Source organism: Penicillium lagena (assembly GCF_028827675.1).
Source record: "Penicillium lagena strain IBT 129212 chromosome Unknown utg000007l_segment0_segment0, whole genome shotgun sequence".
In the NCBI taxonomy this organism is placed as follows: Eukaryota; Fungi; Ascomycota; class Eurotiomycetes; order Eurotiales; family Aspergillaceae; genus Penicillium; species Penicillium lagena.
This window is the reverse complement of record NW_026623228.1, coordinates 1,641,318-1,658,169: the sequence shown is the minus strand read 5'-3', so window position 1 is coordinate 1,658,169 and position 16,852 is coordinate 1,641,318. Positions and strand designations below refer to the sequence as shown.

The 16,852-nt window shown below is 51.8% G+C and overlaps 12 protein-coding genes across 12 annotated transcripts; 7 read left to right on the top strand and 5 right to left on the bottom strand.

The window, feature by feature from the left end:
* Positions 1-290: 290 nt before the first annotated feature.
* On the top strand, positions 291-1,593 carry N7510_010198 (uncharacterized protein; the record flags this gene model as incomplete). The annotated part of the gene is made up of 2 exons (XM_056982123.1): positions 291-614; positions 664-1,593. Coding segments are annotated over 2 exons (1,254 nt in total), but the record flags the coding sequence as incomplete, so codon positions are not given.
* A 172-nt stretch (positions 1,594-1,765) lies between these two features.
* N7510_010197 (uncharacterized protein) lies at positions 1,766-4,014 on the bottom strand (the record flags this gene model as incomplete). Its single annotated transcript, XM_056982122.1, has 5 exons — positions 1,766-1,855; positions 1,911-3,229; positions 3,279-3,398; positions 3,449-3,583; positions 3,636-4,014. 5 exons carry the CDS (start codon positions 4,012-4,014, stop codon positions 1,766-1,768), a joined length of 2,043 nt encoding a protein of 680 aa, XP_056829958.1.
* Positions 4,015-4,658: 644 nt separating this feature from the next.
* Positions 4,659-5,081, top strand: N7510_010196 (dolichol-phosphate mannosyltransferase subunit 3; the record flags this gene model as incomplete). The annotated part of the gene is made up of 3 exons (XM_056982121.1): positions 4,659-4,706; positions 4,756-4,839; positions 4,920-5,081. The coding sequence occupies 3 exons, from the start codon at positions 4,659-4,661 to the stop codon at positions 5,079-5,081; spliced, it is 294 nt and encodes a 97-aa protein (XP_056829957.1).
* A 196-nt stretch (positions 5,082-5,277) lies between these two features.
* On the bottom strand, positions 5,278-6,007 carry N7510_010195 (xanthine phosphoribosyltransferase; the record flags this gene model as incomplete). Its single annotated transcript, XM_056982120.1, has 3 exons — positions 5,278-5,439; positions 5,497-5,916; positions 5,975-6,007. The coding sequence occupies 3 exons, from the start codon at positions 6,005-6,007 to the stop codon at positions 5,278-5,280; spliced, it is 615 nt and encodes a 204-aa protein (XP_056829956.1).
* Positions 6,008-6,568: 561 nt separating this feature from the next.
* N7510_010194 (glycoside hydrolase family 11 protein) lies at positions 6,569-7,285 on the top strand (the record flags this gene model as incomplete). The annotated part of the gene is made up of 2 exons (XM_056982119.1): positions 6,569-6,828; positions 6,886-7,285. 2 exons carry the CDS (start codon positions 6,569-6,571, stop codon positions 7,283-7,285), a joined length of 660 nt encoding a protein of 219 aa, XP_056829955.1.
* A 161-nt stretch (positions 7,286-7,446) lies between these two features.
* Positions 7,447-9,048, bottom strand: N7510_010193 (tellurite-resistance/dicarboxylate transporter family protein; the record flags this gene model as incomplete). Its single annotated transcript, XM_056982118.1, has 4 exons — positions 7,447-7,798; positions 7,848-8,258; positions 8,307-8,622; positions 8,673-9,048. The coding sequence occupies 4 exons, from the start codon at positions 9,046-9,048 to the stop codon at positions 7,447-7,449; spliced, it is 1,455 nt and encodes a 484-aa protein (XP_056829954.1).
* Positions 9,049-9,727: 679 nt separating this feature from the next.
* On the top strand, positions 9,728-10,053 carry N7510_010192 (uncharacterized protein; the record flags this gene model as incomplete). The annotated part of the gene is made up of 2 exons (XM_056982117.1): positions 9,728-9,771; positions 9,825-10,053. 2 exons carry the CDS (start codon positions 9,728-9,730, stop codon positions 10,051-10,053), a joined length of 273 nt encoding a protein of 90 aa, XP_056829953.1.
* Positions 10,054-10,184: 131 nt separating this feature from the next.
* On the top strand, positions 10,185-10,885 carry N7510_010191 (short chain dehydrogenase/reductase; the record flags this gene model as incomplete). The annotated part of the gene is made up of 2 exons (XM_056982116.1): positions 10,185-10,310; positions 10,511-10,885. 2 exons carry the CDS (start codon positions 10,185-10,187, stop codon positions 10,883-10,885), a joined length of 501 nt encoding a protein of 166 aa, XP_056829952.1.
* A 477-nt stretch (positions 10,886-11,362) lies between these two features.
* N7510_010190 (succinyl-CoA synthetase beta subunit) lies at positions 11,363-11,786 on the top strand (the record flags this gene model as incomplete). The annotated part of the gene is made up of 3 exons (XM_056982115.1): positions 11,363-11,416; positions 11,470-11,589; positions 11,664-11,786. 3 exons carry the CDS (start codon positions 11,363-11,365, stop codon positions 11,784-11,786), a joined length of 297 nt encoding a protein of 98 aa, XP_056829951.1.
* Positions 11,787-11,964: 178 nt separating this feature from the next.
* N7510_010189 (succinate--CoA ligase subunit beta) lies at positions 11,965-12,969 on the top strand (the record flags this gene model as incomplete). The annotated part of the gene is made up of 1 exon (XM_056982114.1): positions 11,965-12,969. The coding sequence occupies one exon, from the start codon at positions 11,965-11,967 to the stop codon at positions 12,967-12,969; it is 1,005 nt and encodes a 334-aa protein (XP_056829950.1).
* Positions 12,970-13,422: 453 nt separating this feature from the next.
* Positions 13,423-14,277, bottom strand: N7510_010188 (class I SAM-dependent methyltransferase; the record flags this gene model as incomplete). Its single annotated transcript, XM_056982113.1, has 2 exons — positions 13,423-14,120; positions 14,184-14,277. 2 exons carry the CDS (start codon positions 14,275-14,277, stop codon positions 13,423-13,425), a joined length of 792 nt encoding a protein of 263 aa, XP_056829949.1.
* Positions 14,278-15,012: 735 nt separating this feature from the next.
* On the bottom strand, positions 15,013-16,623 carry N7510_010187 (F-box domain protein; the record flags this gene model as incomplete). The annotated part of the gene is made up of 4 exons (XM_056982112.1): positions 15,013-15,817; positions 15,876-16,258; positions 16,323-16,488; positions 16,547-16,623. 4 exons carry the CDS (start codon positions 16,621-16,623, stop codon positions 15,013-15,015), a joined length of 1,431 nt encoding a protein of 476 aa, XP_056829948.1.
* Between the last annotated feature and the right edge of the window lie 229 nt (positions 16,624-16,852).

Here is a 16,852-nt window from a genome sequence, read left to right as displayed (position 1 = left end):
AACAAAAAACATTCCTCGATCCTCCCGGCTCTTTTTTCCGCTCCCTCACTAGCGCCTTGCCCGATCCGGTGGTGCCTGGTTCTTTGTTCGGCAGCTGTCGATCATGGTGGGTTTGCAGCGACTCCCCGTCCTCGCGAACTGCTGTTCCTCCGTTTCCGGGGGCCTTGGCCGTTTATCGGGGTATCAAAGACTGGACGATGTAGCAATTAAATTGGCCGCTCTAGCCTGCGGCCAGCATGTGGCCGCACTATTCATCTCTCATACTCTTTTGAACCCTGCCGCTCAGGTAGTTCATCATGGGCCGTATATCGATCAACCGTGATGTCGAGTCCAGCCGAGAGACTACAAAGACCTCCTGCTGGCGCGACTGGGGGGTGGTGCTGATGTGGAGCATCGTGGGCTACATGTGTATTATCGCGACCGTCTTGAGCTATTTCAGTCCTTCGGTGCTGCCGCTTGACTTGCTCTCGCTGCTATTTCGCAAAGATCTATCGCCGTTCTTTGCCTTTTCGAGCAGTTCAGGCCACTTCCCCAAACCGCAGGGCTTCAAGATTGTCGCTCTGGTGCCCTTTACGTACCATGAGCGTACTGAGATCCTGGACTGTTATTTGCAGGTAAGGTACATTGACAATATATCTCTGGTGTTGATTTAACGCATCCCAGAGAAACCTGATCGGCAACCATGGTTTCCTCGACGAGGTGGTCTTCGTCCCCCAAACCAATAACACGGACAGCCTGGACAGGGTCGCCGAACTCGTGGAGAAGACCTCTGCGTATTCGATGTCTTCTGCGGGAATTGACAAGGATTGGGAGGTTGCAAAGAACAATGTGATGTACATCCGCATCGACGGCGATGTTGTCTTCCTCGAGGATCAGGCCATTCCCACCATCGTCAAGACCAAGCTCGACAACCCAGATTCATTAATGGTGTCCGCGAACGTGGTGAACGAGGCCGCCGTGGCTTCGCTCCACAGTCACCCAGGCATTGCTCTCCCCTATCTCCCAGAATTGTACCACGTCGAGCAACCATCAAGGTCCAAATCACAGCTGGAACACGACTGGCGCGCCTCAAGCCTTCCCCGTTGGGAAGGGCCGCCAAGCTTCCAAATGGAGAAGGGCTTCTCGCCGCCATTCTTTGGCCATCGGTGGCTGATCCCCTCGGATCCAAGTTCTCACAGAGACCCAATTGCCGCATCTGTCTACACCGAGACTGGACCAACGCTACAAGACTGGACAGTTGGTGCTCAACAGCACTACTCTTTCCTGCACCATCTCGAGGCGGGAAATCTCAATCGCTACAAATTCCCGATCTGGGTGGAACCGACAGAACCGATCAGCCAGAATTTTGGCTGCTTTTGGGGTAATGATGCAGAGGAACTCCGTGATATCTTTCGCCGCAGCGACTCGGATCAAGACGAGCTTTTGAAAGAGTGGGTACGACCTGATGGCAGCCGTCCGCGCGTCGTTATTGACGGGAAGGGTCTTGTGTCGCACTATTCTTCCCATCAAGGCGCTGCTGGCCTTGACTCTACGGATCTTGTAGAGCGGTATCGAGCATATGCGCAGGAACATGTGTGTTTGCAGATGGCGTGACAGGAGCAGATGATAGAGGGTGGGTCTGATAGACAGCGTACATATACCCAGTCGTTCGGTACATACTCCGGTGTGTTTTGTGGTTTGTTTAGAGCATTGAATTTATTGTAGTTCTACGTATCTGTCCATCACGATCTGTTAGGCTCGTCTATTGCAACGCCCGACCTTATTCTCAGTCTTGTCTGGTGCTCAAATGCTGTGAGGCATGGTCCTTCATCACATCCTCCACTATACTCCGATAATCCGAGGGTAGGGCGCCAGACTAACGACATTCGAATCAGTATTCAAGATGACTTTGCAGGACCAAGAACACATACCTCATTCTTCAGCAGTTCCTGCACGAGAACCACAATGTTATCTCGATCCTTGGCTACTTGGGCCTGGTTCGTCTCCCCATTGTCTTCAGAGGTATCATCACTCATAGTCTTTCGGAGCACCTCAGAAACCTCTGTATGTTGCAAACAGTCCGACACCGCGACACAGCCAGAGCGACTAGTCGCCATTAGCGCGAGTGCGAACCAGCCCTCGCTGCGGACGACGGGCCACTGCGACTGAGTGATCATTGCGCCGACGGGCCGCGCAATGCCCTCGTGCTGATTGTAGAGACGTTCAAGGAGAGAGGAGGCTTCCCGGTCTCCATCGCGAGACTTGGGACTGAGCGTTCTGCAAATAGACGCGACAGTTCGTCCAATCTCTGTCTTGATGGGCGGGGAGTCTGTTTTATCAAAGAGAGACAATAGTAGGGACAGGTATGTTTGACTATTCTCCGAGGAATCGGTTTCTTGCTCAAGCGGAGCAAGAAGACGGGAGATGTTCTCCACCGAGGAGATGATGGTTTGGCGAACAATGCTAGCAGCCACGAACTGGACTTCCGGGACAGTTTCAAACGCCCATAGTCGCGAGACGGCGGATATGAGACCCGCAGCGCCGAGACTGAGCCTGTTGTATTCACCAGCGATGGTGAGATTTTTCAAGAAACCCAGTGTAGCGTGCAAGACTGCGCCGCGGGCGTTATCTCTCCGGAGAACAGAGATCAGCTCTTCGTGGATTTTCAAATCCCGTACCATTGCTGTGCAGACCTCGTCCGAGCGGGCGAGATTGCCGAGCATGATGCAGGCACAAATCTGGAGCTGATCTTCGGAGGCTGTTACCCATGACTTTAGCTTTTGTGCAAGCTTTGAGTCCAGTGGGTACTTTTCTGCGAACAATGATGAGGCTGAGACTTCGCCCAAGCCCTGGTTTATCTTCAGTCGGAGCTGGGATAGAGTCTGAGTGTCTTCGCGGGAAGATTGGTCGACTACAATTGTGAATGACCGCTGGAGGATCTCTAGTAGCTGTGGAACCATATCGTTTGATACGCAGGCATTTTGGAATCGTTCCTTCTCCAGACAAGTGCTGAGACTGTTCACGATGGCCGAGAAATGGGGGAAAGTCGTGTGGGGGTCAAGAGCGAGCTCCGTCAGCAACAGTATCGTCCCATCAGGAGACTGTTCAACGCCTTGCTCAGTAGCCAGCTCGATCAGGTCATACGCGTAGTCCAGTAAAGCATCGTTCTCCTGGATTGTACTTCCAACTCTCAGTAGTGATAAGAGTATATATGCCGTCTTGTTCGTCGCCATCTGAGCATGTGCAGGCTCTGGGGTCTCGTCAGCATACTATATTGTGCAAGTACTATTAATCCTCACCGAAATCCATGCAAATGTTGTATATCACTGGTATAGCTACAAAGACCAAGTCCGGATCAAGGAAATACCGGAGTATAGCCAGAGTATAGTTATCCTTGACCACAATGTCGCGATTTTCATCTGTAACCGTGTTAACCTCTGTCCATTGAAAAGTCGAGATAAAAACATACCTGTATCGGCACAGGAGTTCCCAACAAGCCGCAGAGAATGGAGCAGTAAATCGGTACCAATCTCGTCCGTGGAGGCTATGACCTCTAGGAAGAATTTCAAAATTCCCGATTGGCCATATGGCGCACGCCATGACGCTATAAACATGGTCAGTTTGGGGATATCATCTCAGAGGTGAACGAAACCCACAATCCCGACTCCCGTTGGCCAAAACCTCGGCAGTTTGAGCCAGATACTCCGAGTTGCAGGACCAGAGCTTATATAGAATGGTGCGCACCTCGCCCAAGGACTCGACACTGCGTCCGCCCCGCTGGGAATCTGCATCTGCCTGTTCCAACGAGGCATGGAGTCCCTTCAAGTCGTAGCTCGTACCTTCGTCGGCCTTTTGGATAATGTTCTGCACATTCCGGAACATGTTCTTCTGCTCCTCTGGATCGATGGTCGCTGTGCCCTTTGTTAAAGAAGGGGGAGATGGTGACAGATCCGAGGTGATCTGTTCAACCGGAGGAAGCATCCAACCGATGGCAGTACCAGGACCGGTGGTCGATATCCCGCCTGGAGCAGACATCTCTAGGGGGTGAAATGGTGGACCAGGGAGACTTCCAGATGAGCAAGCAGCCACAAAGGAGAGGGTCGAAAGCAGCCAAGCATTTGGTTGAGCTCAAAGTTGGTTCGTGGGGCGGGTCTGGCTGGGTCGGGCAGAGCAAGGGAAGAACTTAGTTTAGTGATAGCAGCTAACTGACTAACTAATAGTATGGCGTGACGGGGACGAGGGTTCATGATACTAGTGAGATATTCTTCTTAGCTAACTATTCTTCGAAGTCATTCAGTTCACTTCTGAACTGTTCGGTGCTGCCTCAGGCTGTCAGGCACCAACATCCCTTGGAGCTACAAGCAAATAAATAAACATAAAAACGGATGTGTGCGTGGTAGTGAGTCCATTCTGATTTGCTCACTAATCATCTTTTTCGTCCCTGTTGTATTTCCAGTCATGCATGTATAGTAACTAACTGGTGTGGCCCGTCCCGGCCAAGAAGCGCATCGGCCCAACTGGCCTGATCTTCTTCCTCCCTCAACTCTCCCCCCGAACGGAACTACTGGCGCACCCCTCGACGCATTTAGGGAGAAGATTGCCTGGTGCTGCTCAATTGACTTCGGACACCCTTATCTGCCATCCCCATTCTCAGAATCCACCGCTCCGACCCCTTCACCATGACGCGTGCTCAACAGACCCTCTCCGTGCTCCTGCTCGTCTCCTCGGTATGCCACCAGTCCTCATAGCTCAACCAACTTTTATCTGTGACTCTAGCTCACAGTGCCACAGCTCTACCTCTCCCTCTACCTGGGCCTAGTGCCCCTGAATGAGACCCTACAGAACGAGGTCATCCCCGTGGTACGCTCCAGCTCTCCCTCCCCGATCCGACCAAGGAGAAAGACAGACACTGATACCTCCTTTTTTCCCTCTCTCTCTAGCTGCCTTTCTACGCGCTGATCGTCTTCGGTTGTTACCTACTCGGCCGACTCGGTGTCGCCATCTTCACTTTCAACGACGTTCCCGAGGCGCACGCGGAGCTGCAGAAAGAGATTGAACAGGCCAAGATTGAGCTGCGTCAGGGCAAGGTGGACGTGGACTAAGCGACCACAAGGATCTACCTATTCCTTCGACTATACCAATTACCAGACCTCATGCTACAACATTGAAGACATACTCTCTCCCTCCATGTAAATCAATTCATCGGATATCTTCGTAACAGGACATGTCCTGGGGCTATGTACTTTTGTGTGCACCCTGGAGAAAAAGCCAAAGGACCACCAATTCAATGCTTTTGTTTTAGACAACGGGGTACTCCTTGGCCAGGGCGTCGTGCTCGTCAATGTCCTTGGCTTCCCAAGGATAGCAGATCCACACATCGCCCGTGGTGACCGCGGCATGGTACCTGCCACTCTCCATCATATCACTGGGCAGAGTGCCCTTCTTTGGCTTGTCCTTGTTCTAGCCCGAAATCAGTATACACACATGAGATGCGAGAGAGAGAGAAAGAAGACTTACGTGCAGGACAAAGACGAAGAAGTTGGTCTTCTCGCCCTCGCGACCGAGATGCTTCTGCGCCAGCTCGACATCCTTCTGCAGCTCGCGCACGGCATACTCCAGCGTCGTCCGGGTGTCATCGACCTCGTCAACGATCAGAATGTTCTTGCCGATCAGGTTGGCCATCTCCAGCGCGGACAGGTCCAGCCATTGCGTGCGAGTGACCTTGGTGCCAGGGGTCTCTTCCGGGTCTCCACGGCCCAGGTCCTCGTACAGCGACAGACCAATGGCCTGGATGGGGATGTTGGGGTCACCGGGGCGCTTGAGGAAAGACCGGAGAATGCGGGCGGGCACATAACCACCGCCGCCGATGGCGATCATGAGATTGGGGTGGAACTCTTTCAGGATTTTATCCCCAGACTCCTGGCAGAGTTTGTGGACCTAAACACATCAGGGAACGTTCATTCATTTTTGCCTGTAGGTGGTGGTGGGGTCGGACCTGGTTGTAGGTGACATAGAATTTCTGCGACATGGTGGCGGTGACGAACACGACGGGTGATCAGACTGCAGGGATGGAGGGAAAATACACAGGCTAATATCCTGCACGGAGGAAGTAGGAAATGCCGGGAGAGTCAAGGAGTACAAGCCGAAGGAAAAGAAAAGGAAGAAGAAAAAAAAATTTTGGAACCCGTCTTTATCGGGCCGACCGACTTGTGGGGGGGCTTATCAATGTGACAGGCAGACATACTGCGAGACTACTACTTCTACTTCTCCTATTACTACTACCACCATCATTCGTTTTAACTACCATGGCTGAGACTCCATAATCTGCAGAAAACGCCATGTCCTGATAAATGCGGGGTCTCCAGGTCTTGGTCTGATGCACCCGGTTAAAGGCGTTTCAACAGCCCCGAGCTAACCTGTTGGGTATATTCGGGCGTTTCTGGCTGTTTATGGTTGCTTGTAATTTAGGCCTAATGTCCCTGACGAATATCCGGAGAGGTCTATAAATTCACCAGGTGTTGATGGTCCAAACCCCAGGCTCAAGGTTGAAAGTCCTGCAGCGACCATCTCATCTCACTTATCACTCACCATGGTGTCCTTCTCCAAGCTAGCCCTGGGCCTGGCTGCTCTTTCCAGTGTCCGTGCGGCCCCCAGTGAGCTGTCTAAGCGTCAGACGATCACTACCAGCCAGACTGGCACTAACAACGGCTACTACTATTCCTTCTGGACCAATGGAGATGGCACTGTCGACTACACCAACGGCGCGGGTGGTGAATACAGCGTCACTTGGTCCAACGCCAACGGCGGTGACTTTACCTGTGGAAAGGGCTGGAATCCAGGCAGTGCTCAGTAAGGAGATTCAGAAGGCCGACGTGAACAAGCTCATTAACATGCACACCTCCCTAGGGACATCACATTTTCCGGTACTTTCAGTCCGGATGGAAATGCCTATCTGGCCGTCTATGGCTGGACCACTAGCCCCCTGATTGAATACTACATCATGGAAAGCTACGGAGACTACGACCCGGGCTCTAGCATGACTCACATGGGAACTGTGTCCAGTGACGGTGGCACGTACGACATCTACACCCACCAACAAGTCGACCAGCCCTCAATCAGCGGCACGGCCACCTTCAACCAGTACTGGTCGATCCGTCAGAGCAAGCGATCCAGCGGGACCGTCACCACAGCGAACCACTTCAATGCCTGGGCAGCTCTGGGCATGGATCTGGGGACTTTTAACTATCAAATCGTCTCGACAGAGGGATATGAGAGTAGTGGATCCTCGACCATTACAGTTTCGTAGGCTGAGTAGTCTGGGTGGAATAGGGCTGGGACGTACATAGGTCAATGCAAACTGGGTACTTGATATATTGCTTGTCATTCTGCGCAGGGTAGATGTTGTAAATATGCGACGGGGTATCAGGGTACATACACGTTTTGTGGCGCAGTACAAGAACGTTGGAACTAAACAGCCGTATCCCCTTCAATTTCTGCATCCGGTTTGATCTGAAGAATCTCAAATCCACCCTCGTCTCGATCCTCTCCTTTCTGAGGCCACAAGATATGGCGCAGAACAATAGCCCGGATCATCATATAGCAGACGAAAAAGTACATCAACAGCAAAGGGAAAACGGCAACACAGCCAACAATATCAATGGCCTTGCAGGAAAATGCCTTGCCTATGGCAAATGTGGCGGTGATGAGTGCCGTGTTGGGAAACACAAACGAGAACCAAGTCATCGAGAAGACCATGCGGCCTGGTCCGATGGCTGACATGTGTGCTGAACTTGCAATGATGAAGAAGAATATCGCCAACCTTGCTGCCCGTTAGTCAGGAAGAGTAGAACGAATGGAGAACAGCTTACCCCCACAACCACAATGCTGCAAAATCCACAACCACCTTAATGATATCGGCCGCCAGCGGCCCGTTCCCCATAAAATCAGCCGGGAAGCACCGCTTCGCCTCGGAGGCCATGTTGACAAGCCCCGCGACGGTGAATCCGCTAGGTCCCACCGAGACAAACATACCAGGGCGTACATTCTCCTTCGGGAGTTTCTGCGTCATGAGTCGGTAGATAAAGGCCGAGTAGACCATCAGCGAAACCAAAAAGCCGACTCCCTGGATTGTCGTGGCGCCAATAATGATGGGCAGGGCGCGCGATGGTTCCAGCTTCTTACTCAAGACGCCAGCATGAGGTCCGATGATGAGCATAGGGTACGCAGGGAAGATCCAGATTGGAGTCATTTGTGCAATGGTAAAAGTCTGGGTTGACCATCTGGAACAGATCAGCATTGTCTTCTTCGTAAAGAGGTGTAAGTCATACAGAAGGACGTAGATTCCCGCCGAGAACATCACCGCAAGTGTGGCATCAATCCAGAACAGAATTCCCACTGCTCGTTGCAACCAATCCCCCGTGCTGCCGGCGCCGTACTGGGATACATTGATCAAGATCGTTCCAAAGGACACCACTGACGCCGGCACAAACAAGGATTCTGTTGGGTGGAGAAAAGATGCCTTGAATGTATACGGATAATAGTAGAATCGTGCTATCAGAAGACCCCAAACCAGGATATATAGCGCAATATTGATCAAGAAGACAACATCCCCTATGGTTTTCAAACCTCGAAACCGGTAGGGTACTGCACTTCCATTAGTCAAGTCCCCTGTTCTTTATTTACAAGTCCTTTACCTTGATATAAGACATTGGCCAAGCCACCAGTGGCCATGGTCAAGGTAAAGTAAGCCCAGGTAACGTGCCGAATACGCTTTTTCCAACTGAGACTCGTGGCTGATGCATCGGTTCTTCTCCGAGAAAGAGTCACACCATCATACGCTGGTCCACCAGGCAATTCCTTACATAGACGGCTCGGTCCATCAATGGCCCGTGATGGTACTTTCTGCAGCGCGGCCTCGAGCGCAGTCGTGTGGACAACCCGTACTCTGCTACCGGGACTGTCTGCTTGGTCCACCAGGTACAATGCTCGCTCGGTATCTTCGATGGTGGGGGTCCGATAACCATCGTCGCCGGGATTTCTCTTGTGCCGGACAGCCAAAAGGTCGGCCATGGCGAGTCCCAATGCAACCTCTTAGGTTTGGGCCACAGCCTGATCGTGTCTGCGCCAACTAACTACCCCTCAGCGGTGGCCAAAAGAACAAAACAGCATAGTCAGAGAGGAAGTGCAGAAGAGGAAGAAAACACAGCAGCTAATCGACCAGGGTGGCTCTTTAAAAAAGCTAATCCAGCCGGCCTCATCCGATTCAAAGTGTCGCTAGGATCGGCGGTGGGCTGGTGGGCATTAATGTGGAGGCCCGTCCCGGTAGTGATGAACAAAAGCCAAGATGCGGGTAGGCAGTAGTGCGCGGGGTTTATATGTGCAGGACATGAGACAAAAGGTTAAAAACGATCAGCACCATCGCCACGTTGGACTGGTTTATTCGCCATGGATTGGGTTCGCTTGGGGATCGACACAACCGCTGAGATAATAGTCGGTGCCGCGCGGATGGTGCCATGCATAACATAAGTGAGTGTCTGGAATGCCTCTTGGCGGGTATCTACGAGAAGAAACGTAAATAAATGTAGCTTAACTTCTATAACTATACCTATTGACATCGAAGCCAAGCAACCTGAACTACATCACTAAAGCGGGCAGGGCTTAGGGCAGATCCAGTCACGGGCTGGATGCCGAGGCATCTCCTGAGCTCTCGTCATCGAGACCGGAACTAAATAACTTCATCTTTGCAATCATGCCTGGGGTTACAGATACTCGCCGATCGGTGCTCATCACAGGGTGAGTGAAGAGTCCCATATCGTGCGGGATATACCTACTGACACGAATCACAGATGCTCTCCCGGCGGCATCGGGAACTCGCTCGCGCGTGAGTTTCATCGCCAGGGCCTGCGCGTGTTTGCGACCGCCCGCGATGCCACCTCCATTTCAGACTTGGCCGATGTTGGCATCGAGACCCTAAGTTTGGTGGTGGATGACACAAACAGCGTCAAGAGCTGTTTTACGGTCGTAGAGTCCAGGCTTGGAGACAAGGGTCTGGACTATCTCGTGAACAATGCGTGAGTGATCCCTCTATACCTGTATAAAGACTATTGCTAACTAATGAAAGATGATAGTGGTCGAAGTCTGTCCGAAAAGACCTTCTTTGTGGAATATATCCCAACTAATTCATCATAGACTACACGGTCCCGGCCATGGAAGTCGAGTTGGCCGAGGTCCGGAAGACCTTTGAGACCAACCTCTTCGCCGTCATCGCCATGTGCCAGGTATTCCTGCCACTCCTGATCAAGGCCAAGGGCACAATTGTCCAGATCGGATCTGTAGCTGGGGTGAGTCTTCTTTTATTGGTTTGTCAAGGTTGTACTGACTTAATTTCTTAGATCATCCCATATGTCTTTGGGTCCGTTTACAACGCCTCCAAGGCCGCATTGCACTCGTTCAGTGATACTCTTCGTGTGGAGCTGGCCCCATTCGGGTATGTCCTATTTCTTCCCCGGCCTCTGTGCTGTCATTAATAGAGTGTTTCAGTGTCAATGTCACCACTATAGTCACCGGCGGCGTCCAGTCTCGAATCGCACGTACCGAACGGACTCTCTTGCCCAATTCGATGTACTCTCCCATCGAGGCCGAGTATAACCGCCGGGTGACGCACAGCCAGGATGGTGCCATGCCTCATGAAGCCTATGCTCGCAGTGTGGTCGCGCAGGTGCTGTATGGGTCGGCGCCGTGGCGCTGGCTGTGGCCGTGGGCGCGTGGGCGCAAGAGTTGGGTCTGGGAAGGCAATCGCAGCTGGGTGATCTGGTTCCTTGCTGGAGGCTGGGCATGGTCCGGGCTTTTTGGTCGGGTGATGACCAGTATGTTTAAGTTGTACAAGCTTAAGCGCGTAGGCAAATGAGGTCCGGAGGGAAAGAAGTACTCTTAAATTTATATTACCGTTATCTGTTTGTTAGCAGTTAACACGGGAGTGGTCTATCCAGAGAATATACTTGGCAGATATATACATCAGACAGGAAAGTCGAGAAACCTTTCACATCTTTTCCCATGCACATCTAAGCACATTTCCAGGAACATTTCCTCCTTTGTCACTGATATGGTATACTAAAACCACACTCTATAGCATCTCTGAGTGAAAAAGAGTTCTTCCTGCTACGCCCGATGGACCCGCTGAGTCAGGCCAGGGCACCCCCCTGATTGGTTCCTGGGGCGCCCACCCGGGATGCCTCAGGCCGCGACAGCCATCATACCGAGAAGCCGTGAAAAAGAAAGCTGTTCTCCCGAATCATCAATCTTCCTCCCCCCAAAAACACCCCGAAGGGCCCCCTATACCACCGCCCTTGTTTCAAACTCTCCTCTCCTTCTTCATTCATTCATCATGTTCAAGCTCGCTCGCAGCAGACCAATTGCTGCTGCCTTCAGGGCCGCGACGGTGAGAATCTATTCTTCCCGAGCCGCTTGGTCTATCGGGCCGCGTCTCGGTAGATGACCGTTACTGACGCCAAACTTGCACCCCAGGAGTCCTCCGTTCAGAGCAGACTGGCTCTGCAGCAAAAGCGCAACCTCTCTATCCACGAATACTTGTCCGCCAGGCTCCTCAAGTCGGTGCGTGCAACCCGCGTCGGATCTTTCGGTCGCAGATTCTTTAATCCCTAATCGGTTGCTGACGGAGGAGGCAGTACGGTGTTGGTGTCCCCAAGGGCGAGGTTGCTCGCACTCCCGAAGAGGCTGAGGCTGTTGCGCGGTCGATCGGTATGCATGGCCTGCCTGTTTTCGACGCGCGCCCGGCTAACAGGGGATAATAGGAAACGATGACATGGTGATCAAGGCTCAGGTTCTGGCTGGTGGCCGTGGTAAGGGTACCTTTGACAACGGTCTGAAGGGTGGTGTCCGGGTGATTTACTCGTGAGTTGGATTTCGACAACGTTTCTTGAAAGACAACAACTGACTGAGCGGTGCTACAGTCCCACCGAGGCCAAGATGTTCGCCGACCAGATGATCGGCCACAAGCTCGTCACAAAGCAAACCGGTGCCGGCGGCCGTATCTGCAACTCAGTCTACATCTGCGAGCGCAAGTTCGCCCGCCGTGAGTTCTACCTCGCTGTCCTCATGGACCGTGGTACCCAGTCCCCCGTCATCGTCGCCTCGTCGCAGGGTGGTATGGACATCGAGACCGTCGCCAAGGAGAACCCCGAGGCCATCCTGACCACCCCTATCGACATCAACGTTGGTGTCACCGACGCTATCGCCCGTACCATTGCCACCGACCTGGGCTTCTCTTCACAGTGCATCGAGGAGGCCAAGGAGGCCATCCAGAACCTCTACAAGTGCTTCATGGAGCGGGATGCTACTCAGATCGAGATCAACCCTCTGTCGGAGACCTCGGACCACCAGGTCCTGGCCATGGACGCCAAGCTGAGCTTCGACGACAACGCCGAGTTTCGCCAGAAGGAGGCCTTCTCGTGGCGCGACACCTCCCAGGAGGACGCTGATGAGGTCAAGGCTGCCGAGCACGGCCTAAACTTCATCAAGCTGGACGGCGACATTGGCTGCCTGGTCAACGGCGCCGGTCTTGCCATGGCAACCATGGATATCATCAAGCTGAACGGCGGCAGCCCCGCCAACTTCCTGGACGTCGGCGGTGGTGCCACCCCGGCCGCCATCAAGAGCGCCTTCGAGCTGATCACCAGCGACCCCAAGGTGTCTGCTGTCTTCGTCAACATCTTCGGCGGTATCGTGCGCTGTGACGCCATTGCCCAGGGTCTGATTAATGTCGTGCAGGACATGGGTCTCCGCACGCCGATTGTGGCCCGTCTGCAGGGCACCAACATGGAGCAGGCTCACAAGCTGATCAACGAGTCCGGCCTGAAGATCTTCTCGATCGAGGACCTCCAGAACGCCGCAGAGAAGTCCGTCCAGTTCTCCAAGGTCGTCAAGATGGCCCGGGATATCGACGTTGGCGTCGAGTTCACCCTGGGCATCTAAGTTCGAGTCACTCGCGGTTTGCAGGGGCATCACATACTAGAAAACCGTGTTTGAATCCCGGCCGTTCTTGTGTCATTTATCTTTCTTTTGTCACTGTATTCTTGTGTGTTCCTAGGGCTCTTTTTTCTATATCATTTCCTAATGGAAAGGGGATGTGCGAGTTGGATTATTTACAGTACGTCCCGAAACTAGTGCGGCCTCTGCACTCTTCGGTTGATTCTCCAGCCTCTATGCCCGGACAGACTAGTCTCTCTGGAGTAACCCTGTTAGTTGGATGTGAATTGCGTCTTTCGTAGATTACATAGTACGTTCAAGTTTGTATTTGCGTGTAAATTCAGTACATCCGACACCATAATACCCATCTTCAAAACTGCCTCGCGAGGGAGGGCTGGAGTGGAAATTTAATTGAATAAACATTCAAGTCCAAGTACTGGTTCGTTCCAATTGTGAAGCCTATTGTTTTTTCTCAGCGACTGCCAGCAAATGGTCCGCATTCCCCAGTAGTGCTTCATCATCCGTAAACTGCATCACAACATCCACCCAAAGCTCGTAGTCTTTTTGTGGCAAGGTCACCAGCTTTGAGGATAAACCTCCGCCCAGAAACCCTTCGCAAGGCACAATCCTGTTTAAAGAAATTCCCACTGCTTGCTGAGCTGCGCAGAGCCCATCAACCATTCTAAAAAGCTCCTTAATCTCGCTGACATGCGTATGGTGCATTGCACTAGATGCGTTTCTTGTATAATTGCCTGACAAGAGATACTCTCTGTAAAAGCTGGAGTACTCCGTCGCAAGACGCGCTGGGTCCCGTTGAGCAATGTCTCTTAGATGCGCATATTGAGTGACAAATGCGACGAGAAGAAATCCTCCGGGACGGAGTAGGGCGGTGCAGGTGCAAAGGACTTTGGAACGTTCAGACTCTTCAAGAAGGTGATACATTGGACCCTGGCAGAGGATCAAATCATATGATGACTTGGCGAAAACTGCTTCAGGATCGTCCTGATCTGGATGTAGTTGTATGGCTTGCGCATCAGCCTGGACAAAGGCATCTATGTTTACGCCAGACTCGGTAGCGAAGGACTTTGCGATGTCGAGCTCTGACTGCGATATATCGACGAGAGTAACAGAATGGCCATTTCGCGCAAGCTCGACAGCTTGACATGTAGATTCTCATCAATCGGGACTATCGCTGAACCAAACATATCTCTAGTACGTACCGTATCGGCCGGTGCCTCCTCCTAGGTCTAAGATCCTTAATGGTTTTTGCAGATGTTGTCCTAGTCGTTCTAGACATTGGTTAATTACCTTCATTGAAATCGAGAATTCAAGACGACAGGCATTAAGTCGATCGTGCTCCAGAGCGGCATTGTTGTTATACCAATCCGTAATGAGTTGTGAGTTAGTCATCTTGGAGAGGTAGTTATAGTTATTGGTTTTTGGATTGGAAGTTTAGAGGCTTGGTGGGTTATTTAAATACGGCTGGAATCAATGATATACATGGCAGCGTTGCATTTGGAACCAGTTAGCTCTTGTATTTTGGCTCGTATTCGTCTAGATGCTCGTGTCTCCCGATTAAATGCCTCATATTATTAGCAAGATGTTGACAACACAGCCCCATTGTCCGTTGCCCGATGCTGCCCTTTACTTCGTGGGATCCTCTCTTGTCTATACTAGAGACTGTCTATGCCAAAGAGAATGAATAGCACAAATTCAGAAAGTATCCGCCTAAGAAAGATGCTTAATACATATTGGAAGGAAGTAACGCTGGTGCGGTTTTCGAGGCCACTGTCAAGGCGGTTGCGGAGTATTTGAATCCACAGATGTGAAGGGAATAAATTTTTGTCGTCTCATTTCATGTCCCGTTTACGAGAGCCTCTTTCTATATGTTGGGCTTTTTCTTACTTAGCACTCCAGACTACCTGTCCAACCCCCACGGCATGATTCTATAGATCCCAAAAAGATCCCAAAGTTCATATCGCCTTCTCCATCTCCGTTGTTCTTCCCATTTCCGAAGTTTCCCCATATCATCTTTCGCTTATGCCTCTCTCAGGAAGGACTCCAGACCACCAAGCCTGGAGCTTTGGGGGGCACCCATCTTTCGTCAAAGGCCCAGATTTGCAGACCGTTCTGGCCGACAAACACAACGAAATCACCGTCTGCGCACATCGTGCAGCCCTCCTTCGGAGGCTCTAAATCGCGCACAGAGTATCGATGTACACCAGGTTTCCAAAGTATGGATTTGAGAATACATATTCCTTCAGTTTCGAAGGATCGAGAGTATGCCAGGTAATTGCTCACAGGAAACACTTGAAAGGAGTATAATGTGTTTGGGAGGAGGTCGAACCTGATCATGTTCTCATCAGGCTCAAGCGAAAAAAAGCATGAACCTTCCTGATCAGTCTCCTCGTTGACATATTCGAAGAAAGTGGTGCTCTGATACCCGCCAAAGGCCATTGCTCCATGATTAACGTATCGCATTACGAAATGTTTGCCTAAGGAGATATTCTGGCGTCGCGAGAGCACGCGGCAGACTGCGCCGGAGTCGTTGACTGAGAATTTCTGCACATGCAGTTGAAGGTCAGAGGTCTGGTCAAACTTGACTCCAAAATTTTTCTTCTCCAAAGTAGCAACCGTGATCTGATCCTTTGGCGCGTGCAATGCGACCAGTTGGACCTTACACCCAGTATCAACTTGCCGAGTGACCTCGGAATTGAAACACCAGTGAACCAAGAAGCTCTCAAAGCTGACAACAACTTTGGTCCCATTGATGAGAAAGTGATCAGTAGGGCCTGTTGAAGGCAATCGGAAAGACTTTTCTTCGTGGGAGTCAAGGTTCCAAACATGACAGTATCTATTGGCCCTTCATGAGATCGTGAAGATATCCAAGTTATACAAGGAAAGCAACATACCCTCGCATGGTGATAGCCGCTAGAAACCCTTTGGAGACACGGGTTTCTAGCAGTCTATCTCGATTTTCAGTCATAAGACGATCGTGCTTGCATGTCCACAGGTTCATGATCGCGATTGAGGTGTACTCGGTCTTCTCTTCGGGCCAGACCAAGACTCCATCGTTGAAGACTAACCTTGACTGAACGGTAGGAGATATTGCTAGAGCGCGTTCGAATTCTGCTACGATGATTGGCAGGCCGCGCTCTTGTCGAATTCTTTTCTCAAGGAGTTTGGTCAACTGCCAAGACGAGTGTACCGACGACACATCAGTGCCTGTACAGGCCCAATAAGCAGCACGGCAGACGGTCGAGGAGGAAAGCACTTCTTGCCATCGCTTCGAAACCTGTAGGTCGGTAGTCGCATGTCAGCCTGCTGGGAAGGAAGGACGGGGTAGACGATGATCATACCCTGCGAAAGCGAACGACATCGACTAGCTCCCAGTATTCGACAATCAGAGCGACAATCTCCAGAGGCAAGGTGCCGACCAAGTCGCGTTGAAAGATCTGGGGGTTGATGCGGCTCCTCACCTCGCGCCATTCATCCAGGACGAGCTGATCCAGGATGCCACCGTACCTGCGGATGGCTGATCAGCAGGCAGACACTAACTCGTTCAAGATAGGGGTTTTCATACACAGCTTGACGAGCCTGCTTTGAGCTGAGAGCGCTGAAACTGGCTATGATGGCCTGAACGTCGGGGTCGGGCTCCATGGCCGTCCGTTGGCGGGAGGAGGAAACGGAAGGAGAGGAAGAAACGAGTCATGAGTAAGTACTCAGTGATCCCGATGACCTGATCTGATCAATACTAGGACCTCATAAATCACTAGTTATAGGTAGAACTAATAGTCGATCCGATCGCTGGGCCCGTTCAGCTCTCGCCCCCCTTCCCCGCAGCCTTCGCAGCTCTTCTTCCTTCCCTTCTGCAACTCTCTCTCTTACA